At 31.6% G+C, this 25,212-nt stretch overlaps 3 protein-coding genes across 6 annotated transcripts in view; 2 read left to right on the top strand and 1 right to left on the bottom strand.

The window, feature by feature from the left end:
* The window catches only part of LOC148614737 (cold shock domain-containing protein E1-like), a 20,280-nt gene extending 12,017 nt beyond the window's left edge, over nucleotides 1-8,263 (top strand). For all 3 annotated transcript variants that reach the window (XM_088589042.1, XM_088589044.1, XM_088589045.1), the window contains 6 exons: nucleotides 160-332; nucleotides 828-954; nucleotides 3,111-3,222; nucleotides 4,174-4,361; nucleotides 6,157-6,320; nucleotides 7,314-8,263. In XM_088589042.1, coding sequence (XP_088445168.1) covers nucleotides 160-332; nucleotides 828-954; nucleotides 3,111-3,222; nucleotides 4,174-4,361; nucleotides 6,157-6,320; nucleotides 7,314-7,467 — 918 coding nt within the window. In that variant the 3' untranslated portion in view covers nucleotides 7,468-8,263. The remainder of the gene's footprint in view (nucleotides 1-159; nucleotides 333-827; nucleotides 955-3,110; nucleotides 3,223-4,173; nucleotides 4,362-6,156; nucleotides 6,321-7,313) is intronic.
* LOC148614736 (uncharacterized) lies at nucleotides 8,264-9,903 on the bottom strand. The gene has a single exon (XM_088589048.1). It carries the CDS (start codon nucleotides 9,901-9,903, stop codon nucleotides 8,698-8,700), a length of 1,206 nt encoding a protein of 401 aa, XP_088445174.1. The 3' UTR covers nucleotides 8,264-8,697.
* LOC148614735 (protein arginine N-methyltransferase 3-like) lies at nucleotides 9,841-25,212 on the top strand. Of its 2 annotated transcripts, none has more exons than XM_088589047.1 (11): nucleotides 9,841-9,966; nucleotides 16,658-16,923; nucleotides 17,720-17,822; nucleotides 18,386-18,593; nucleotides 19,251-19,392; nucleotides 19,977-20,164; nucleotides 20,890-21,068; nucleotides 21,427-21,614; nucleotides 23,066-23,203; nucleotides 24,483-24,570; nucleotides 25,090-25,212. In XM_088589047.1, exons 2-11 carry the CDS (start codon nucleotides 16,738-16,740, stop codon nucleotides 25,197-25,199), a joined length of 1,530 nt encoding a protein of 509 aa, XP_088445173.1. In that variant the 5' UTR covers nucleotides 9,841-9,966; nucleotides 16,658-16,737; the 3' UTR covers nucleotides 25,200-25,212. The 2 variants fall into 2 exon arrangements, with proteins under 2 accessions (XP_088445173.1, XP_088445172.1); XM_088589046.1 differs by lacking the exon at nucleotides 9,841-9,966 and adding an exon at nucleotides 10,394-10,547.

Genomic DNA, 25,212 nt, shown 5'->3' with positions numbered 1-25,212 from the left:
TTGATAGAAATGAATGTTTCAAAATTGCATTGTAAGAATTGAGTAGTCACCAAGTACAGATGGGTAGAATCTTTATCTTTTGACATTGAGAATACATATTAGTTTGTTGATCCATATTTTAACACTGGACACCTTTACATTTGTCAAATGTTCTTTCAGGTGGAATTCAATGTTGGTGAAATAAAGTCAACCAAATCAAAGACCGCTGTCAATGTAAGAGTAGTGCTGCGGAACCTTAACAACAAATGTCAGGGCTTTATTGCCACACTGAAAGATAATTACGGGTTCATTGAAAACTCTGACCATGAAAAGGAAGTCTTCTTTCACTTCAGGTTAGTGGGTAGATGTTGATCATTTTAAAATTGTTATTCTGAAGTATATGTAGAAAAAAAATAGTTTATCAAAGTGCTGTTAACAATGGAAGTTATTGATTCCTGTGAAAATATAGTAAAAACAGAATTTGAAAGATTATGTGATGTAATGTAACACTATAATCTTAAATTTGTATTTACTGTATAATTAAGAATTGGTTTTTTTTTTCTTATATGTCAAACTAAATGTCAAACTTCAATACTGATTTTGGAAATAAAATCTATACACCAATAGTTAAACAGTATCAAACTTCACACACACTTGTTTCATTTCACCTCTTTCATGACTGTGAAACCCTCTCAATAAGTAATCTTCAATTGCATTCAAAGAGTGTTTATTTCTATGCTGTAATTATACTCATATAAAACAAGTTTAAGCTTACTGACTTGACTTGATTACTGACTTAGTGTTATGTTTAATAATATTTGTTATTAATTTCGTGAAATTTTCGTCAGCTCATACGATGGCGATCCCAATGACCTTGACCTTGGAGATGAAGTTGAATACACTTTGTGTAGAAAGAGTGCCAAACATAGTGCTGAAAATATACACAAACTGCCAAAAGGGACCATTCCCAGTGATGTAAGATAAATGTAGAATCTATGATTGTATAGTGATGAAAGCCATATTTTTGTACACAAGTCTATAGGATTAGTTGCAAATGCAAATTCAAATATTCCTTACTGGTTAAATATAGTAGAAACTGTTTTTGCACTGTACTTTGGTGTGTATTATGTGCACATTTTTACATAGAAATTATTTCAAGAACATGGGGATTCGTTTTATGCATCAATATATAAGAATTTGCCATAAAATAAAAAATAAAAAAGATTTTGGTACAAGAAAAAGCATTTTGAAATGTAAACAAACAAACCAGAAAGTGAAATGTTACTGAAAGAAATTTTATTTAATCATCAAATACATCTTTAAGTATTGAATTTTTAGTTATATTTTCTTCAAGTCATGTTCAAATGACTTAATAACATGTTTCAAACAAAGGTTGTACAATATTTCCTTCTTATAAAACATGGTTAGATGTTAAAATGAAACAACTAAAGACCAAAAAGTAACAAAGTGTTTTTTGTCAAACCCGTCTTATCAAATGCTTTTGCAGCTGATAATTTGGTACTTATTTTGATTGTTTCATACAATTTCCTTTCTTAGAAGTATGTTTTTAAAGGAAAATTGCAAAATTTGTGTTACAATCAAAACCAGAGATGTCAGATTTTCCTGACTTTCAGTTGTTTTATAAGCCATTTAATACATCCTGTATCAATTTATATAGCTACAGATCTTTATATGATGTTTTAGTTTGAATATAAGTTTCTTTCCTTCACATTTTCGTAGGAAATACTGCATCAAGGTAAAAAATTGGCCAATCGATCCTTTAAAAACGTACTGCACACTATACTTAAATGCGCATTATACATACCAAATTACGGTGAGTAGATATCTGTTTTCTGCCTAACATGCTTCCTCCATCTGTGTATATGTATACATTGCAAGCTAGTTTACTAAAGTGAACAAGTGTGTATTAAAATATAGGTACATATGAATTAGGTGATACCTGTAGTGTACTGGCTAGCAAATCAACAGCTAATTGTTAATGTGTATCTTTATTCATGATCAACATATTGTTGTAACACAGGTAAGTATAACATTGAAATATATTGTAGTTGTGACGATACAGGGACACAATGCAGTATGTTGATACGATTAACTACAACAAACATAAAGCATAATAAGAACTTTGCCCAAAGTTATATAAATCGGTAAAAATATGTTGTTATTATAAACTCAATACTTGTACCAAATATCATAATCATGCATAGTATGTAGTACATGAACACTGTAATACCTCAAATTTAGTTAGCAATGTTCTGGTATTCAAAACATACAATACATATCCACAGGTAAACAAAATGTTTCATTCAAATATTTTCATGTAAAAAATGGTATTTGTTACATCATTGTACAAAATATTTGCAATCATAGCCAGTGCCTAAATTGTCACAAACCATGTGTAACACATTTGTACGGTATCATGTGACCTAAAATTATACATGTGTTGAGTCTTATTTATCGACACAAAAATCATAAAATAAATGAAAAATATCCTAAATACACTATCTAAGATCTCTGTTACATATTTAAACTAGAAATAAAATTATTCTTTGATGGAAAACATGATTAAATTGTTTTGCTTTGTCATCTCACATTGACCTAGTAAAAACGTAAATTAACTCACCAATTTAGAGATAATTCCACATACTCAGCACAGAAATAAAATGTCGATCCAGTGTATATTCGGATACATATGTATTGTACTGTCTAGAAAAGTTTATCGAGAGTTATCATATGTTAAAATATGAAAATGATTTCCATTTAACTGGAGAACATTTTATACTGGGGAAAGTTACGTTCCTGAAGTTTGGGGGTATTAAAAAAGTGGCTATAATATCAGAAATTTGTATGAAATGGCTACTACATGTAGAAGTATTTCATAAATATGAAAACAATTACTTGGTTACTTGTCTTTGAAGGCTGATATTAAAGCCAACAAATAATGAAAGCAGTTCAATGTTTTGTTTTATGTTTATGGAAGGCTTAATCTACTTGAGAAGTAGAAGAAAATTTCAAATGTACTCATATTGTGATTTTTTTAACATTTTCTAAATGAACTTTTCTAGTTATAACATTGTGCATACTGCTCATGGTTGCTTATTTTTTTTATGTAGGATATTGTGCGTGATAAGAATCAGTTACAGGGAAGAGTTATCAGACCCATGAGAATTGTAAATCCTGACCAAGAGGAGTACAGTGGACTGGTCCAACCATTTAAAGATGATGGTATGCTCAAGAAATTTGACATTCTAATTAGTTAAATCAACACTACAACCTGTCAATTCTTTTTGTACAATTTTGCGTTGTGTTGATTGGATAAAACCATTCGTCCAAATGATTAAAGCAGCATTATGCAAATGAGGATGATACATAGAAAATCTGTCTGCCATTGGTATAAATATTTGAATGGGAAGGGAAATCCATCCACCAATGAGAATAAAGTTGAGACTTAAAAAGCACTTTCAAACAGTTTGACCTGAATGTCATGACTAAGATAGTTCAATCACACCACTGGCCAGTGTGTACATTTGACCTAGACACCAAGACTGAAATAGATTTGGAACGATTTCCAAAAAAAAAAACTTTGAAGAAATGTAGATTGATACAAAGATAAATTCATTTCCCCATAATATAGATCAGCAAAATTGTACAAAAATGTTACAAGATCCCGTAACCATCTATGATTATTTAGACAATCAGTAGATCTGTTGGAGGGATTTGGCTAACACCTCCAATAGAATCTACTGACTGTCTAAACAAGCAAAGACGGTCACCTAGGTTAAGATCATCTTAATTCAAACAGTTATTCAAACTTAAAAGGCAGTGTCCAAAAGATCACACAGGTGTTCTGAAGTAGTTAAGTAGGACACATTGGTATAATTTAGGGCAGATTTCTACCTAAAGAACCATTTAAGTTACTCCCTAGCCTACATAGATTAGTATTGAAATTGGAACTGGTCTTTTTCAGTTAGCTGTAAAACTAACAAAAAGTATTAAACTTCACCAAATACATGGTGTGTTTGGTTGTTATTCAAAGGTCTTGGTTATTCATTCACATTAAGATACATCTTACTTGTAATTGAAAGAAAATCATTGAATGAGTTATTCTATAATTTATTTTTTTAATTGACAAGGGCATGTTTTACTTGACTCTCTTAAGTGCTTTGCTGTTTTCAGAGGAGATTGAGCCAGAACAATACCCTTATGGTATCACCAGTTTAGCAGATAAACGGGATTTTCTACAGAAAGGCGATAGTGTCAAGTTTAATGTAGCTGTGAATAAGATATCAAACAGGACAAGAGCAGTGAATATTGCTGCTATCAGGAAATATGTTAGAGCAAAGGTGGATTCTGTCAAGGGCCAGGTCAGTGCAAGTAGATATTTCCACAGTGATCATGGACTTTCAGCTCACCTGGCCGTAGGCCGTGTGAGCTATTGCCATCACTTGGCGTCTGTCATTGTCGTCATTAACAATTTCTTCAAACATCTTCTCCTCCGAAACTACTGTATAGATTTGTATGAAACTTATGACGACTCTTCCTTAGAGTATCCTGCACAAAATAACCATTTGGATTTTTGATCGGTTAAAATACATGGTCACTGTTACTGAAAATAGAACATAGGGGTCAGACAGCAGATTTTTGCATATATCTCCAAAACCGTTAGGTTTAGCCAAATTCTGACATGGGGATAAAAGTATCTCGCATGATGAGATCTATCTGTGGTCAAATTTTGGTGAATATCTGTTGACTCATGTTGGAGTTATTGCCCTTTTTGGACATTTTTTGCTGTTTTTGATGTTATTACTTTCAAAAATCTTCTTCTCAAAAGCTACTGTAGAGAATTCAATGAAAATTAGTATTTTTATTTTTTAGGGTATCCTTAACAAAATGATAATTAGGATTTTTGATCGGTTAAAAAACATGGCAGCCTTTACTAAAAATAGAACATAGGGGTTGTACAGTAGTTTTTTGCACATATCTCCAAAACCGTTAGGTTTTGCCAATATCTTTCAATTGCTGAAATATCCTTATTATAAGGCCTACAAAAGTATCTGAAGGTTCAAAGTTGTCAAACAACTCCATGTAAAGGTTATTGCCCTTGAGAAGTGAAAAAGGACTTTTTTTATAGTTTTCAGCCTCTATCTTGAAAACTATGATAGATAGAATAAAACTTTCATTTGCTGAAATGATTATAAGGCCTACAAAAGTCTCCAGGGATCAAAGTTGTCAGACGACGCCATACAAGAGTTATTGCCCTTGAAAGGCAAAAAATTAAGTTTTTTGCAGTTTTCAGTCAATATCTTGAAAACTTTAATAGATAGAATGAAACTTTCGATTGATGAAATGATCCTCATGATAAGTCCTACCAAAGTCTTCATGGAGTCAAAATTGTCGGACAACTTCTTGTTAGAGTTATTGCCCTTGAAAGGCAAAAATTTAACTTGGTGAGCGATTCAGGCTCCTGGGAGCCTCTTGTATCTGTTTGAGTTCACTTTGTTAGATTTTTTTCCAATAAAATACTGTACAAAAAATAAAGTCAATATCTAAACCACTGCCAAAAATGTGCCAATAGACTGAGCCTTGGCAGTAGGAGACAAAAAAAAACAAGGCTATTGCCTATTCGGATGTAGAAGTACATTTTTACCTGACTTACACAAGAGATCCAAGAGAGCTCATGACATCACTGCCGCCTGTAAAGGTCTATAATTTCGCTCAACTACACTAAAAACCCCTTGACCGAACTTTGCAAGAGGATCTATAGGCAAGCTTCTAAAACGATCCAAATTTGATTCTATTAGAGGTAGAAATTTGTGTAGGCCTTTGTTTTTTTTATACCATATTTACTACACCCTTGTAAGTTGGTCATAAAATTTTACTATTTTAGAATAATTTCTCTGAACATGTTAAGAACACACGTGTAACACCTCACCAATGGAACCAAATTATCATGGTGTTTCACATTGTTAAAATTAAAAGCATTACTAACTTTTGGTCACTTTCTAAATTGTATATATTGACCAGTTTGGCAGAACCCTAAATTCTGTTTAAAAATTATTAAACAAAAGTTAGAGGCTTTTTCTTTTGCATTTACTTTTATCACATGTTCTTTTACCACTTTATTAGTGCTAATATTTTTTTCTCAATTTTTTTTTCCAGTTTGGTTTCTTGAACTATGAGAAAGAGGATGGGAAAAAATTATTTTTCCATATGACAGAAGTCCATGATGGTGTGGAGATACAACCAGGGGATGAAGTTGAGTTTGTCGTCGTTCAGAACCAGAGAAATGGAAAATATTCAGCTTGCAGCCTTCGCAAGATCACGTATGTATTATAAATTGTAAAAACTGTACATTTCCTTGTCTGCAAAAACACTTGTATCTACTGATCAGTGTTTTTAATTTTTTTTTAGATGAAAGGGTCATTATGACTCTGGTGCTGAATTAGAGGGGTCTGTCTTTTTTTGGGAGGGTCACACTTTTTATGAATTGGGTTAAAAGTTTTGATTTCATAAACAAATTAAAATTTTATCCTTTTTTTACTTGTTGATCAATCAGTTGTTCAAATTTTCTGTCAGCAATGTCCTCGCTACAGTACCAATCATTGCTTTAACGTTTGGCTTCATTTTGTCCAACTTTTCATGATGCCTTGGACTATTTTTATTACTTGTTGCTAGCCTGTGGTTACCATTAGAATGATGTGGATCTTACGCTGATCATTGCAAATTTTAGAAGTCCAAAAGGATTACACCATTTACTGATGGTTCAAAATTTACACTGCATCAATTTGTTGTTTCATCGAATGATAGCCAAGAATATTCACTTAACCAGCAGTTATTGAAGGTCCTTTTTAGCAGTGCCCCCTTCGGACTTGTTGCTAATGTTGGGACAATCCTTGTTTTCTGGATTTGTCTGTTTATTCAAATTATTTGGTTTTGTAACAAAAAGTTCAACAAAGTCACCATATTTGATGAATGAAACTGATTTCTAGCATTAGGCTCACCTCGGCCAATTACATCTAACTTGTTTCCTGAAGGCTACTGTAATCAGCCGAGTTGTGCCAAATGCTACATTTAATTGGTTCCTTATGGGAATGAACATTGGAACCCAATTTCAAAATGTGACATTACATGTTTACCTGCCTCAAGTTGACCCTTTGGTAAAAAAATACTTTTGCGTTAATGGAATCACTGACTGATGATTTTATATTTCATTAAAAGTCAGTTTTAAAACAATCTGATGATTTGTTCAGAAGTTTGCTAACTTATATTCCTTTGTCAACATTTCCAATCATCTTTTGCTTAATCTTTTACATTAGTGATCGTCGACGACCAGAGAGACTTGTTAGCAGGTTGAAGAGTGTTACAGAAGATGTTACTAGTGTGAGGGTTGTTGTGATTCGCCAGCCTAAAGGTCCAGATGGTACCAAAGGATTCAGCCAACCACGCACCCCTTGGACACCACCAGCATAGAACTTTTATATCAGCCATAGCAGTCAAAAGAGCTTCAATATGTAGCATTTCAGTGTCCTTTCTCAACTATGCTTTTACTATTATGTCAAAAAAAAATGTAAAAAAAAGGGAAGAAATTTTAATCACCATATTTGTTACTTGTTAGTGTGCACTTGTTTTAACTTGAGAAACAACGATGAATTTGACCATTTTACATCAAATACTCAGCTATTGTATTACTTCATAGAGCATTTACAACAAATCAGCTGATCAAAACCTATAAGCATTTATAAATCAGTTTGAATTGGATTAAGGTTTTTTTTTATCTTGAAATTTGAAATCTGTTAAAAATTTCCGGTTACTTTGTTTTATCAAGGGCAGTTGCCAATAGAAACATCAATGTAACCCCTTTTTGCATTAAGTCAGACAGGGGACCAAAAGGGTAACCCTTTTGAAAAGCTTTATCTTTTTTTTTTTGTTGAAAGTGGTTTTTCTTAACCTTATACATGTAAAATTCTTGATATTCTTGAGAGATGTACATCCTTTGTTTAAATCCAATCATGTCAACCAAATCAGCAGCACTGTTGAGAAAACATTTTTTTTTATCTCAGTTTTGTGATAAAAAGACTTATCATTATTTTCAACTTAGCCCACCCTTTAACCAAGCTTACCCTTTAAGCAAAGTATTATAAAACAAATGTGCATTATACATGTTTAAAAAAGGTGTAAAATATATTTAAATGAAAGAACCGATTGAAGTTGTTTCTAATGGTGGGATCCATTAAATTTTGAAACAAATAAAGAAGAAAGAGCAGCATTTGTATGTGTTTCTTTACTTGTTTGCTAAACATTTTTTAAATACCTAGTACATAAACAGATAAATTTCATACACAAAAGAAATGATACACATCTTGATATACTTTGTAACAAAAAAAGCTTGTACAATTGTATTAATGATGGCAGATAACTCAAATTAATACCAAAGAATGACATAACTATTATTAAATGTATTGCATATTTAGACAACATAAAAACTGAAGCTTATAGAAGGTATGGTACATGTACAAACTATGCATTATATTCAGCTTTTAAGAAGTTTTCAAATAGTTGCATTCTAAATCTTGTTTCAATTAAAAAAACTTTACACAACACTAAAAGAAAATACTTGCTCCACTAAACCTTTTAATGTTAGGACTGAATTTGTGATTTTTAAATTTTTTATGAACCTATACATGTAGTTCATAAATACATTCAAATTGGGTTGTCAGTATTATAAGTAAGATAGGATTGCAGTTGTCCAGGTAAAGAGTCCATAACATATTTTAACCTATCTCCAGTGAAATCCTGAAGAATTCTTGTCCTCACTATACTCTTTAAATTTGTTATAACAGGGAAATCTATGCTTGCAATTTTTTTCATACTGTGTTCTGATTTTTGTGATTTATAAACATTCAACTTAGAATTGCACAATGACACTTCTGTTGAAAGAAGAACTTTTTGGTCATACTTAAAATTAACATTAACTTGGACAGAAAAGGAAATTTTCAAAGTACTTGTATCAAAAGCATACATTGCTAAAAATGTTTTTTCACTTGGAAAACAAGTAAAGAGAATCAAATCAGCTGTTTTGTTGAAGTTGAGAGTAGTCTGGTTGAGTGACAGAACTTGGTTGTCTGGAGAACCGACACACCCATTTCTGTTTGAATTTAACACATTAATACAATGATTGTCACTATCCATCAAATTTTGACTTGTCATGTCATATTTCTGAAGAACACATTTTAAGCCCATGTTATCAATATGGACACAGAATAACATCTGTGGCTTTGTTGGATAAAATTTAACACATGTCAATTGTCTGTCTAGAAGCACAGACTTTAAAACAGTGCACGTATCAGTTTCTGAATTTGAAATATTAAGGGCAATTAATATATTGGAGTACGAATTTGGTCTTAGAACTTCCTGTGGTAGTCTCAACAGAGTAATTTCCCTGTCTTGGCTGATATGACATTCTATGGGTGCAATTGTCACAACAGTCCTAGGAAAGTATTTTGTTGAGTCCTCAAACACTTTCACAGTGTTTGTTTCAGCATCAACACTAAAAAACTGAATGTATTTATTGGTAGCTGTTGCACACTGAAACACATAGAAATTGTTCCTGCATCCAATACATAGTGGTTTGCCAAGTATTCTATTACCAGTGATCCTTCCAGGCAAAGCTATTTTATCCTCATTTAATATAGTTGTTCCTTCAGAAGAAAATTCAATTATATGAAGACAGCTAGCTCCAATATTAATCCAGCTGTTTATGAGTCTGTTTTGAACACAAAATGGATGAACAAAAGAAAACTCGTATACAGATGATGATGGAAATGGATCGTTCTTAACAACAGAGGTCGATGGTTGTTTCTTTCTTGGAATAATTTTCCCTTTTCTGCTGCCTTTGAAAGATGCCATCACTACTAGATGACTTGACAGGAATTAAGTAATCAATAACCTGAAACAGGAGGATAAACTAAGGTGTGTATAAATAAAATAGCTAAGCCAATCCTATTATTTAGCGAGCAACAGTTTGATTTTTAAATTAAGTGGTGGATAACAGCTGAATAAAAAGGAAACAGTTTTTAAGATTCTTAACAGTCTGTTAATAAAATATTTTAACTGCTAAGTCTGGTTTTAAAAAAAGCTGAACTTTCCTGTACAAGCAATTCTAGAAAAAGTACTTAGTAACTTATTCATGATGACCATAATTTGGTATTAGATCATATAGCCTTGTAGAGAGGTCCAATCCAACTTTACAGAAGATGTTGTCAATCTTCAATGTTCGTCAATAAATTTAAAAATAATTGGGACGACCTGTTACCTTTTCTATAACTACTTCTTTACAGTAGACATTTTGAAATATGAACACGGTACGATTGTTTGCAGAGAAATGTTGTATAGTTCCTCATTAAAAATTGTTTGAGGTACACAAATTATACGTCACCGTAATTTTGACATCCACAGATGACGTAATCTGCAAATGAACACTTTACGGTTACAATCATTCGGAACATTTTTGGAGGAATCGTGCCAAAGAAGTAAACAAATGAAAATGGCAGGTAAACACGTGTGGCAAGTTTCAATGCAAACAAAAAAGTCAGATTAAAAACAAACAAATAAATAAATGTACACATTTATGTGGGAAAGAAATAGTTAGATTCTTTCACACGTGTCTAACAACAGAACAGGTATCTGCATTAAAGAATGTGGATATAATTTATAAACTAGACAGCCTCGCTAATACTGACAAGTATAATGTAACATGCTAATGCAATATAGAAGTCCATACAATCATGTAGTTTTGAATCAGATGTTTATGACTTGCCAATGTCATGAAAGGAAACCGTAATTATTGGTTGTAGTGAAGAGGGGGCCTAACTTTGCTTTAAGTCTCCCCAATATATCCCCAAATCCGGTGGTCAAAATGTTATTTATCCGATCGATGACGCTAATGTTATTTATATAAATAAAATTTGGATTTTTTACTTTCCACTTGCATATATAATGTCATATCCGTGTTCTAGCTAGGATTTGAAAATAGAGGGGCGCAGAGAAGAGGGCACTTTAACGCGTAGAATGTTTTTTTTAAACAAAAAAGGGACATTGATTCTGTATGTTTGTGTTAAGTCAGTAATTTGTATTCATATTGCTTGCCTGCCAACTTTTGAAAATGAGGGTCGCATCATAATTTGCAAACTGAGTAAATTTGACTGCATGATTCAGATATGCATGACGCCCTTATTGTATTGAAAGTCCTTTCTCAGATGACCAAGTGCTTTTAGAAAACAGATACATCTTATATAACACACACACACACACATATATATATATAGTGGTGAATGAGCTGAAACGAAGCAGGACAGCTCGGCACTCACAAAGTTGGTACATTACAAACTCGGCACATTGCAAATTCAGTACCTAACAAACTCTGAATGTCAAAGTGAAGAAATTCAATTAAGTGTGGGTAAACAGCAGGAATAACTATGACTCTCTTAAGGTAGCCAAATGCCTCGTCATCTAATTAGTGACGCGCATGAATGGATTAACGAGATTCCCACTGTCCCTATCTACTATCTAGCGAAACCACAGCCAAGGCAACAGGCTTGGCAGAATCTGCGGGGAAAGACAGCACAATGGCCTCTACGGCTTAAGATGGTAAGCTTCCCCTACAAGTTTTTACATTCTGGTACCAGAACTTCAGAGAGGCGGACATTGTGGACTTGAATGTTAGACTTATGTTTGAAGAGCAGGTCTTGAGAGACTATAGGGAGAGAGTCAGGGATGCTTACACAAGTATTGGGTAGAATATACCAATGAAGATAAATCTGTCATGCAGCATCTTTCTGTATCTGAACATTTTAATTGGACAAAAACCACAATGAATAACTTGCAGTTTCGGTTGTCATCTACATGTCTACATTATTTTAGAATTAAAAAAATAATAATAAAAAAAATTATGAAAAAAGAAGTGGTCATTCAACATCATCTACAAGTCTGCATATTATAGAATAGTACAGATAATTAAATAAAAAATAAAAAAAACTATAAAAAAAACAAAGTTGTATTTACCATCTTCACTTGATCTGCTATTTAAGTTAAATAAATATGCCGAGTTTGTATATACCGAATTTGTGATTGTGCCATGTTTGTTTTGTGCCGAGATGTCCTGGATTCAGCTGAAATTGTAATACTGAAGCCTTCAGTTCCCCTTCGAGAGAATTTAGAGTTTCAAAATAGTCAGGTTGTTGTTAGGACTAAATTTGTCAATGTCAATCTTTAGATTCTGAAAAACTGTTTAATTGTGGGGATGGATATGTACAAAATGTTCAAAAAAACTTAAAAAATAAATTTTGGAAAGATGTTCTAAATTCCTGGGCAATGGTCTTGGAGAAAGAAAAACATGTAGATTGGGAGTTCTTTCTTGCCAATCCAGTTTGGTATAATAAATTAATTAAGATTGGTGGTGAAACTGTTTTTTACAAAGATTGGTTTGTCAATGGTGTTCATTATATAAATGATTTAATAAATGATGATGAATCATATCTTTCTTTGGAACAGTTAAAACACAAATATGGAATCAATATTAATTTTATGAAGTATAATAGTATAATGTCGGCAGTAAAACATGCTGCTAAAGCTTTCTATGTAGGAAACTGTAAATTACAGCGTCCATTTATTCCATCTTTTTTGCAAACTATTTTAAGAAGCAAAAAGGGCTCAAGAGATATGTATAAAGTACTAAACCAAAATGATTCTACTCCAAAAGGACAACTTAAGTGGACTGAAGTACTTGATAACGATTCTTTGAATTGGAAAGATTTTTGTGCTACCATTTACAGTCACAAATAATACGAAATTGCAATGGTTACAATACAGAATAAACCATTGTATAATAGCCACAAACAAATTTTTATTTAAAATAAATGTTATCAATGATTCTGCTTGTACATTCTGCAATGTAGAACCAGAAACTATTGAGCATTTATTTTGGAATTGTGAGTTTGTACAAAATGTTATTAGTGAAATTGATAATTGGTTTTTGATACATGGCATAAGCATACCATTAACTAAGTTAAATTTCATTTTTGGAAACACATCATATACTTCCAAGGGAGAACCATATAATATTATAATTTTAAATATCAAACAATATATTTATAACACACGCTGTTTTAAACAAATGTTATCTTTAACTGCTCTGAAAGAAAAACTTAAATACATGTATAAAATAGAAAAAATGTTATCTGTAAAAAACAAAAGAGTTGAACTATTTAACAAGAAATGGCAACAATTCCAAAATGTTTTAACATAATTGTGTCAATATTGTAAACAGGACAACAACTTATTCATTTAATTTTTTTTTCTCTTCTTTTCTAAATCTTTTCTATATGCTATCCCTAGTTCCTTTTTTATCTTTCTGTAGCTCATTCTTTTTCTATAAATTGAAAAACACCAATTTTTGAACATTTATATATACATATTGTGTTAAAAGATGATTATGATGTATAATTGTGTAATGTATTGTATGTATATTGTATGTTGAAAATTTTGGAAAAAAATAAAAAATTATAAAAAAAATTTGTCAATGTTGTTGCAGTGAGGAACATGTTAACTTAAGGTGGTGATAAGGGCAAGTGATTCTTTAAATTAATGACATACTGTGAGGCAAAATGTTGCATGAAATGTTACAAATATTCAATATTGTTCCAATTAAATATCATAATCTTAAGTAAGTAGAAGAAATATCATTTCCTATAACTGTTGCATTTACAACTTATGGAAAATGTTCTTTACTGTTGAAAATAAAGAAAATTTTTAAAAATATTTAAATTATAAGGGCAGTAACTGACATTTTGAATAAACAAACATGTGCATCATGCAATTGTTTACACTGGTAGTTCTACAAAATTTAGACCTGTTAACTTAAAAATATTTGTAAAATTAATTGTGCTGTAAAAAATGATTATTAACCAATGATTTGCTGTCCATAAAGTTGTTATAGATCCAATTGGGATTCATTTTCTACTTGTCAATCATTATCCGATAACCCTAGTCAGCTGATTGATCACCGATAATTACCTGAGGTTTACTGGAGGGTTAATTAGGACAGAATGTAGGTAATGAAGGTGACACTTCTTAATTGGCTTGGGGTAATTTATTAACAAGAGTGGAAATCTTACAGGGCCATTCAGATAATTGTAAATGGGCACTAAGGGGGCATTCAATAGGGGCAGAGGGGCGCAGGCGTGATGGGTCGGGGCGTGGCGCCCCTCCATTTTGCCCTAGCTAGGACACTGCATCCTTTTCTTTGTTTAATTATTGAATCAGTAAATGAAAATCAGATGTCAACTATCCGCCATTATTGTTCTGTTGCAGAGATTAAAGAAGTATGGGGAGCCATATATATGGGATACAATACAATTCCACAATATAAATACAGAAATATGCTAGTATTTGATTCATTGATGAAAATATAGTATGAACAAAAAATGACTATATAGAATCCATTTTCTAAAAGAAATATTTATATGTGGGAATTTAAACACTTTGTTTTTGTAAGGAAAATTATTTCAAAATGATGTTTACATGTATCTTATTTCAATTTCTATTCAAATATTTATTTGATGGAAATTGATTTAGAATTGAAAGCATTTAGAATTTTTTTTAGATCACTTCAAATTGATGTACTGCTGGGTGATCTCTATCATTAGATTATTGAAACTTGTTAAGTTCTAAATTTTCAAATATTTGTAAAATATTTTATAAACTATTTTTTTGTGGAACCTATTTTTCATTTAAATCAATTCTAACTTTGAAAATTAATTATTTATACATTTGAACAACTTCAATAAGTTCAAGCAAAAAAAAAAAACAAAAACAAATGTCAAACAAAAAAATATCTCAAATTTTTTCAATGTTGGAATTATTTGTCAAACAGTGGAAATGTTATTAACAAAATAATGCATGAAGGCAGATTTCAAAGCATCAGGGTCATATGGTTTTTTCTTCATTTTGGAAATATCTGTAAATAATTAAATGAATGAATTGAATTTTTCTGAAGTAAAATGTTTGTTAAGATGAGGGAAGAAAGTTTGATATTTTAATTTGTCAAATCCTCAGAAAACGTTCATTTTTGGGTTTTTGATCCTTTAGGATCAAAATACCTTTTGTCATCGGTATATCACTGGAACTTCCCTACTATTTCCAAATGTTATTCTTTTTATATCATTAAATACCTCTTTTATAACAAGTAAATATGTTTCTTGCAATTTATCTGCTCAATAATACTCAATTATTTATGCAAATAAAATTAAGATCTAGTCTTTATATCAACTCAAGATTTGAGGGACTTCTTTTTGACCTTGAAAGATACATGTATTTAGTAATAAATTTACATTTAGGGAATGTATTTCTTGCAGTATTGTGTCTGGAAGGATAAAATGTGTTTAATATTTTCATTTTAAAACACTTATAAGTCAAATTATCCATTCTTTCATTAATGTTTTACCATTTATAAACAGGAAGTGAAGAGCAGTGATTTTAACCAAGTAAAATTGGTGGGAAAATTCAGATTGATTAAAAGAGTCCAGATTTTGAAAATCTTGTGTTAAGGAAATTATTTTCTTCAGCTGATTTGGTTAAATTAAGTATGATTCTTATGTAAGATAAATACTCTGTTAATGTAGCTTAGTACTTATTGCAGACACTTGATATTTTTGACAGAAGCATTACTCCACTTTAAGTTAATTTGTATATTCTCACTGCAGCCCCAGATTTTTTATGTTTTTATGGCTGTTCAAATTTCTGGAATCATTTCTTCTATCCCAATTATAGGTTCCTTGGTCCAAAGGGCTTGTATATGAGCAATTGCCATCACTTTGCGCCTGTTGTTGTCATTGTAGGTGGCATCCGTCATAATCAGTGTTGTCATTTGTAAACTTTTCTGCAAGCATCTCTAAAAAATTTTTGACTGATTTTAATGACAGTTCCTTCGGGTATCCTGCGGAAAATTGCATTTTGATTTTTTACCCGTTTGAAAAAAAAACATGGCCACCATCTATTTATAGAACATAGGGGTAAAACCACATATTTCAGATTATATTGAAAAAGTAGGAGGAATACAGAAAAAAATAGAATAAAAAACATTCAGTTGATGAAATGATCTACATGATAAAACCTACAAAGTTCATTGTGTCAAGTTGTAGGAAGACTCCTGGTTAGAATTATTGTCCTTAAAAGGTGAAAAATTATGTTTTTTGAGGTTTTTAGGCAATATCTTGAAAACTATAATGGATAGAAAGAAAAATTCGATCAATGAAATAATCTTAACAGATCAACAAAAGTTCCTTGGGTGGAAACTGTAAGAGAAACAAGAGAACTCTTGTTTGAGTTCCATTTTTGTATTGTCTTTGAAAAGCAAAAAAATGAACCAGGTGAATCATTCATGGCCCTTGGAGCCTCAAGTTTTAGTTAATAGTGGATGAGAATCTACAAATAAAGTGGATGTTGCATACATGTACACTGTATGTAGGTATTCCAGATTATTTGAGTAATGTCAAATTCCTTTTATATTTTGACCATGTGGGTAGTAGGGTAATCCTTGAGTGAGCTCTGTATGGTTCTTATTTATTAAAAACCAGATGTTAACTGTAGATTGTACATTTTACAGACTTTGATGACTATGAGGGTCAGCTGGTTGACTATGAAGAGGACAAAGAGGTAGATGAAGATGAAGATGATGATGCATGGATGGAGGAAGGAGATGAGAATTTAGAGGAAAATCAATGTTTATTTTGTGACCAGAAATTCCCATCGGCTTGTGACGTGTTCACTCATTGTGAGACTGAACATTACTTCAGTATAACTGATTTAGGCAGAAAATGGAAACTTGAATGTATACAGTATATAAAACTAATCAACTATATTAGAACAAAGGTTTGTATTAAGATAGGAATTATGTGAACAAAATATTCTGTCCCAACAGTGAATATTTTATGAAGAACTTTCTGTATTATGAACCAGAAACTTGTGATTGTTATGTTGTCCAAAATTGGGAAATTGAATAAGTTCCACTTTCATTAAAATGTTTTTATAAATAAATGATAATAATGTCTGTCCATCATGATTTCCTTAATCTTCTTAACCCAGCATGAATGAGATAGGAGTACTGTGTAAGTTGCCCAGAAGGAGAAAGCAGCGACATTTAGGCATGTGCCAATAATAATATTATACAGTCTAGATATTCAATCCTGAATTCTACAATTGAATATGAAAGAATTGAAATTGAGTGTCTTTTTTGTATTTGTTTATTTTGTATTTATCTAATTTATCTATAAATATACTTAGTCCTTTTGAGTATATTAAACCATTTTTTACCAATGTAACAGGTTGGTGAATTGAATATTCTTTATATTTGATCTTGAGTATAGGTTGATTACAATACATTTAGGCATTTTCAGGAGAGATGCATATGAAATCATTGTTGTGCCAATCAATACTGTTACTGTTGGTACTGTTGATTCCAAGTTTAAGTTTTTAATGCGTTTAAACAGTTTTTTGTTTATGACTCCTACTTTCTCAAAATATTCCTATGTTGATAATAGAACTGTGGGATCTTAATCAGAGAAATCAAACAATCCACAGGTAACAATTATAGAAGTTATATAATTAAATCAATGATATCAGTGCTCAGATAAAATTAATGAGAACGCAATATTTGTTTTATTTATAGAAGCCTACATCCCTGGAAATAATGAAGATTGAGAAAGATCCACCTTGGGATCATGAAGACTTTCTTAAACCACTAATAATGGATGATGGCCTCCTACAATATGGCAAGCAATTTAAATATATAAGAAAGAATCAAATTACCTAAGTGCAATTTTTGGCCGGGTTGCACTCGTGCTAATTGTCTTTTGGAATGTAATGTCGAGCAGGCTGGTGAGCTGGGCAGGGAAAATATTTTCATAACATTTTTTTCAGCAACTATAAATCACAGCTACCAGATATTTGGGATACAAATATAGTATAGGGTCCTATATTGTTGGATTCGATTTCTGGTCTGTCACACTTCTACATGTTGTATTTCCTGCTTACAACAGTCCACCATTTCTGTCATTGAACCATTTTTTTTTAATAAATTTTAATTTTCTTAATTTTCAATTAAAAAAGTGATGCAATATATCCTTTGAGTTAAAGATTTTAAAACAGATATATTTAGAAAATATACATTTTTTTTATACTGATTACATCAGAATGTTCTACTTTGGAATCTTTAATAAGTTAAAGTTTACTGGTACTTTGTTAAAACTTAATTGCAAAGTTTATGAAACTGTTCTTCAGACAAACCTATTGTATACTTTTATGTTAAAACTACATTGTTGTTTTGCTTTTCTAGATATTGAATATTTCTTGGAACAACAATCCTCAGAGAATACAAACATGGTTGCTGGTGACACCACCCAAAATGATCAACAGCAGACCTCTGTTATCATGGCACCATCAGAATATCATAGTCTCTGTTTGAAATTACAATCAGCCAATGAAAGGGCTGATTCTGCTGAAACAGATTTACAAAGAGCTATGCTTGACTTACAGAAAATGAGGTTGGAAAATAATTTGTTCATTTATATAATTGTTTTATGGAAAGGTCAAGGTCAGATTGTGAAAGTAAATTAATAAACCATAACCAATAAAACAGATGATACAAATCATTTAGTTGCACACATTTTCGTGCCAGGTACAGGTATACACTCCCTTGTTCCATATAGGAAGTAATGGGAAAGTCTCACAAAACAGCAGTTAACAATATCAATCAAATCACTTACAACATATGTCCCATCTATATAAAGCCACATCAGTTCTTTAGGAGTCAATATGATTGCAACAAATTCAGTCAAGGTGAATCAAATATACCACCTACGTGTTCAGTGGGCGCATAACCCTTTTCAAAGACTGTATTCAATGTATATGCATTATATGCTTCTGAGTCATAGAAATATCAATTTTATTCTACAATTTGACCCCTAAAAAAAGCATGTTTTTTATTAGCAAGTGCTTTTTTTGGCATCTGAATTGGGAAATATTTATATATATTTTTTTTAAATATATGGATTTAAAAAAGATTGAGAAATGTGTCACTGGCAAACATTTTATTGTTAAAAATTTGTCACAATGAAAATTGGAAGATTATGAAGCCAAAACAAGATGACCAAAACATAATAGGATTAAGTTTTGATATGTCTCTATATTTATATATGCAGAATAACAGTGCAAGAACTACTGATGTCCCAGTCACATGACCCACCCAAACCAGAAAGTATGGTTCATACACTAACAGAAGATGAAGACGATGTCTACTTCGGGTCATATGCTCACTTCAGTATACATGAGGATATGTTGAAGGTAAGACTTAAAGAAGTACTGTATAGTTAGGTCAATTCTGAAAATTTTGTCTCATTTTGTTGAAATAAAGCTGTTTTAAGGCAGTCCACACAAAAATTTCAAGTGTTTTATCATAAAAAGTATATATTTATATATCACATGAGGATATGTTGAAGGTAAGACTTAAGGCTCACTTCAGCTTACATGAGGATATGTTGATGGTAAGACTTGAGCTCACTCTAGTATTTAATGAGGATAACAATGAAAATAAAAATAACAACAACAGGACTACAAGTTCCTGGCATAAAGTATGAAGCAGGATTAAACATGTGACATTCTTGATCAGAAGAATATTTTTATATTACATGTACCTGTATCTACAAGTCTTTGATATTGTGATTAAACAAACCTTTTTAAATGTTGAGATTTATTTCTGATATGCACATACTTTTTTAAATATTTTGTTTACACAAAGTGGATATGTTTTCTTTAATATAAGTGATTTTTACAGTCTATGAAGAACATTATATGTGAGACCAATAGCAATTAAAACTTTGGACCCCAGTAACTAAACTTTTTTATACTATATATTTTATTTTTTACAGGATAAAGTTAGAACTGAGAGCTATAGAGACTTTATGTATGAAAACAAAGATGTATTCCGAGATAAAATTGTTTTAGATGTTGGTTGTGGGACTGGTATTCTCTCCATGTTTGCTGCTTCTGCTGGTGCTAAACAGGTGATCGGTGTTGACCAATCAGAGATAGTCTATCAAGCTATGGATATTGTTAGGTAATGTCTATGGTCTACTGATGTTTGGTTTGTGACCTGCAATACATCTGTTTGGTTTGTGACCTGATATTTACAATTTTCATATAACCAGTTAGTGATTCAGTGGGGATTTAGATTAATCCCCAATTTCTTTCATCTGTGGCAACATCCCTTCAGCACCTGCATATGGAGTTTTTATATCAAAACTCATACATTATGCCAGAGCTTGCCGTAACTATGCAGACTTTTTGTATCGTGGTAGACTTCTTACAATTAGGCTTCTGTAACCGGGTTATGTTGCTACAAGATTGAAGTCATCACTACAGAAGTTTTACAGTCGTCATCAGGAACTTGTGCATCGTTACGATGTATTCATTTGTACCATGACAATTGATTTGCTCAACATGCTAACCTTACTGGTGCACCTGGTCCATGCTCACAGTTTTTAGTGGAGTCTGAGTTGCTCATTTACTTTTGTTACTTTGAACTTTATTTTGGTTATTTTATTTTCTTTGTTGTGTGTGTCTGTTTTCCATGTCGGGTCTCTGTCCCTGGATTACATTTTTTTTTATTTCCCGTAGAACCTTGAGTCCCTTGATTACCCTTTTTAATATAAGTTTAGAGATCTAATTTAGTCTCAAATTATCAAAGCATGAATAAATTGATAAGAATCAAATGTAGTAAAAATGCACTAAGTGTTGTTCTAAAATACTACTGTTCAGCATGAATTTGTATCTTCTTTCTAGGGAGAACAATCTCCAGGATAAGATAACTCTGATAAAGGGAAGAATTGAAGATGTAGATCTACCAGTAACAAAAGTTGATATTATAATCTCTGAATGGATGGGATATTTCTTATTATTTGAATCTATGTTAGATTCAGTGCTATATGCAAGAGACAAATATATGCAATCAGATGGAGCAGGTAATTTTCTTGTTTTGTCACAGTTCAGGGTTCAAAGATACATTAGTTAATGTTGTATTATATATCACTATCTGCTTCCAGTGCTCAGAGCTGAATCAAATAAACAGTGGCCATTTACATCTAGTTCATGATTAGAATTTATTCTATTAAGTAGATGAATAATACTGAATTATTTGATCTAAAGCCACAAAAAAATAGTTGTCTTGGTCATTCACTTAATATGTTACTGAAAATATTCATTGGATGGTTTCTGGGGATCAGTATAATACATAGCTTTTAACAGGCACAAATGATTTTTTTTCTCTTTCAAAATTAAAATAATTGGCCATTTTCTGAAAAATACTTTATTTTTTGTCAGTGTATCCAGATAAATGCAATATACAGTTGGTTGCCATTGATGACAAAGATTTACACAACAAACACATTGCATTCTGGGAAGATGTATATGGGTTTAAGATGAGCTGTATGAAGTCAGAGGTGGTGAAAGAAGCCAGTGTTGATATAATTAAACCAGGAAAAGTTATATCAGATCCTGCTGTGATCAAGGTAGTAGAAGATTTTTCTTAGAGTTCTTTCTTATAAATATAACTGCATTTTCTGTGCAAAACAAAATGTATTAGGTAAAACATATTGGACAATTGTTCGAAGGCTGTGACTCATTCATTATATCCTTTGCTTATATATACAGGATTTTTTTCCCAGGATTTTGAAAGCTTTAGTCACTTTCGCGTGAGAAAATGAGGACCTTTTTAATGGTATATTTTTTCAAAGTACAGTAGTATTTGCATCTGACAAAAGATATTTCAGAATCATCTGTTATTTACAGCACTTTGTAAAGACATTACATAAAACTCAAATGTACATGTACATTGCATATGAATAAAGCACCTAATTTTTTTCCACTGTCATGCAAGCATGTTTTCCAGAGAATCCAAATAGCATACCTGAGATTTTATTAAAAAAGAAACTCCCCAGCTTTTAAGAATCATCAAAAATAGAAATCCCTTTACACTCTTATACATTAATCAGGGACATTCAAGTGTACATCCCTGGCATAGTTTTAAATGTACAAGTATTTCATATAAAAATGCTGTTTTCTGCATTGCCACCCTTTCTAGAAACACAAAAATACATCTAGCACAGTGTAGATATAGAACTGCCTTCACATGCACCAGTGCTACATTGGACAGATATAAATATTTTCAATTAGGTACTTCCCTATTGTTGCCTCATGAGATTCTATTTTTAGTTCAATTTTCAACTGTGCTTTTGGGAACCATACTGAGTTAATTACCCACATTTGGTTTACACTCAAGTTTGAAGTACAAAAATAAATGATCAATTAATTTTTATGTCATTTTGAGACAAAGTTAATGAGAAGTGAAGGAATTTTCAAAGCAGCAATTGTTACTGGCAAAATACATCAAACTTGAGTGTAAACCAAATGTGGGTAATTTTGTCACTACACCAGTGTCACTACATTTGTAGTTGCATGTCAGCAATATTTACGATCTTGAAGATATCATTTATGCTATCAATGAATTCCTCCAAGCGTTGAGTGGTCAGAGATCGACATTTACTCCACGTGCTGTGCCTGATTAGTATAAAGGGTGAATTAGGTGATTGTTTACACAAAATTTTGATACCTGTTGAGAGTTGTAATTAGGTTGGGGTAATTAAATTGTCACTTTCGCCACTTAAACCAATGTTGGGCTTACAGCTCTTAATGTTTTTTGTACTTTCAAAGATTTCAGGTGACGAAATTAGACTCAGTTATTTTCGTCATTCTGAAAAGTCTTTCGTCATTGGCAAAAATGATGAGCGCTAGAAAAATCACTGTAAATATATCACGTGTATTGAATTTGAGAACATTAGTGGCAAGTTTCAGGTTTAATCCACTTCAGCTAATTATAAGCTAATGGTCAAAATAATGAAACCACAAATGTAGTTTGAATGTTGTAATATTCAATCTTTAACAACCTTACCATATATTTTAGGAAATAGACTGCTGTACTTGTGGAATAAAAGATCTTCAATTTAAAGCTGATTTCCAGATTACAGTGACAACAGAAGGGGAGATAACTGCTATTGTTGGTTATTTTGATATTTTCTTTGACAAACAGTGCATTAAAAAGGTAAAACCTCTGTGAACAATAAATGATTTAACTTGGTAAACCTCTACCTGTATAAGTTATTGAAAATGAAAAAAAAACTAACAGTGATGTTTGACAACAGATTGTAAATTACATTTCAGAAAAATGGCACTACAAACATATGATAGGGGACAGGGATGTACTGTTGTGCATCAGTTTCTTACACTATGCAGTCAAATCATTTATTTAAATTATTGTTTGTTATTTTTGTAGTTGCCTCAAGAATTTGAAAATTAATAACCACGAAAATATATTTACATTACCAAGTCTTTTGACTGTTTTAATAATGGTTTCCACAATTTTTTATAAAAACATTTTTTATGTAAGGGTCGTATCAATCAATGCAATCAAGTATGAATTTATACTAAGTCTATTATAAAAATGTATAAGGTAGAAGCATATTGGTGGTAATTTCTTCATGACCTTGTTTACATAAGGATTTGTATCAATGGCCATAGAGTACCTGTGACATCAAAGAATAGAAATCAATACTGTGTAAACATTCTATTCACAAAAAGAAGAAATTGTAAGTGTTAAAATACACACTACAGGTAATCACCCATAAAAGATTACCATTATATACACACGCTGTGAACTGTCAATAAAAAGTCAATACATTAACATGTAATTGAAGTGTCAGAAGTCAATCCCTACAATAAGCTACAGCTTGGGCAATTAAGTGAGTTCTTTTGTAGTTTTAAATAAGTATACACTGTTAGTTTAAAATGGCCAGAGGAAACTATGTGGACTTGTCAATTTGTTAATGTCATATTAACGGCCGTCATTAATTCGATTGAAATATTAACGGTAAAATAACTGATCAAAAGAGGAATCACAAACTGCCGAGACTATTGAAAAAACTTTTATTTCTTCAACCTTGAGAACCGTGAAAATTAATACATGTGAACATGTTGATGTTTCATAAGCCACAAAAATTATCTGCAGCGAAAATCAATACGTTAACAGTACAATATTCTGACAGAAGTGATCAAATTTGTAGACAAATTTCGTCACTTTTGTCTGAATATTATTTGGTCATACATAGTTCTGGTCTTGCATTCTACATATATAGGATGTTGCTGATGCTCCATCTATAATAATTCTTAGTTAAACTGAAGATACATGATTATTTATATTAAAGGTTTCCTCGTCATTCATTGGTGATCAGTGGGTAGCCTTGGGCTGACATTTCCATCCAGGTGTGGTTTTTGTCTCTGACATATTCACCATACCTATTTTCTTCATATTATTAATACTGCAGGTGATGTTTTCCACTAGTCCATCCAGTATAGCGACGCATTGGAAACAAACAGTATTCTTATTAGAAAAACCTACAACAGTCAAAAAAGGTATAGATTTTTCATAGATAAGTGTTTGTTTTGTAAAAATCATTGTGAAAGTTATTGTTGCCTATTGATGATAATCCAATTTGTGGCATCACCTGGATATAGCTGAAATATTGCTTCTTGGGTGTTAAACCACAACAATTTGTGGCACTTATGGTGTTCAATGGATTATCCCATTATTGTAAAATTCTTAGGATAGACACCTGCATGCATCCATTTGTATACAAGTTAAGAGAAATTACCTCTTACATTTATATTTTGTAACTTTTTACCAATAAAAAATAAATTCAACCTTATTAGAAGTCTGCATTGAAAACTGTAAAAATAAAGATGCATGAGGCATGAGGCATAAAAATCAACTTTTTAAGTGCAAGAAAGTCATTGATATTTTATACTCCTGGATATGATTTAGATATTCAATAATAGATGGCAAGGCCCTATTAATAAATAATAATTCTATTAAAGTTAAACTGAAGATACATGATTATTAATTTTTCTAATTTATTATTTCATAATTTTTAGGAGATAAAATTAAAGGCACAATTTACTGCAGAAAGAACAGAAAGGATCCTCGATCGTTGCTTATCACATTGAACTTAGAAAGCCAATCACAGACTTATTTAATGCAATAAAATTTTACTTCAA

Source organism: Perna viridis, chromosome 6, assembly GCF_037379345.1.
Source record: "Perna viridis isolate PV_CMFRI_1.1 ecotype Kerala chromosome 6, ASM3737934v1, whole genome shotgun sequence".
Classification (NCBI taxonomy): domain Eukaryota; kingdom Metazoa; phylum Mollusca; class Bivalvia; order Mytilida; family Mytilidae; genus Perna; species Perna viridis.
Note: the sequence above shows the minus strand (reverse complement) of the source record. Positions and strands in the feature narration are given on the sequence as shown.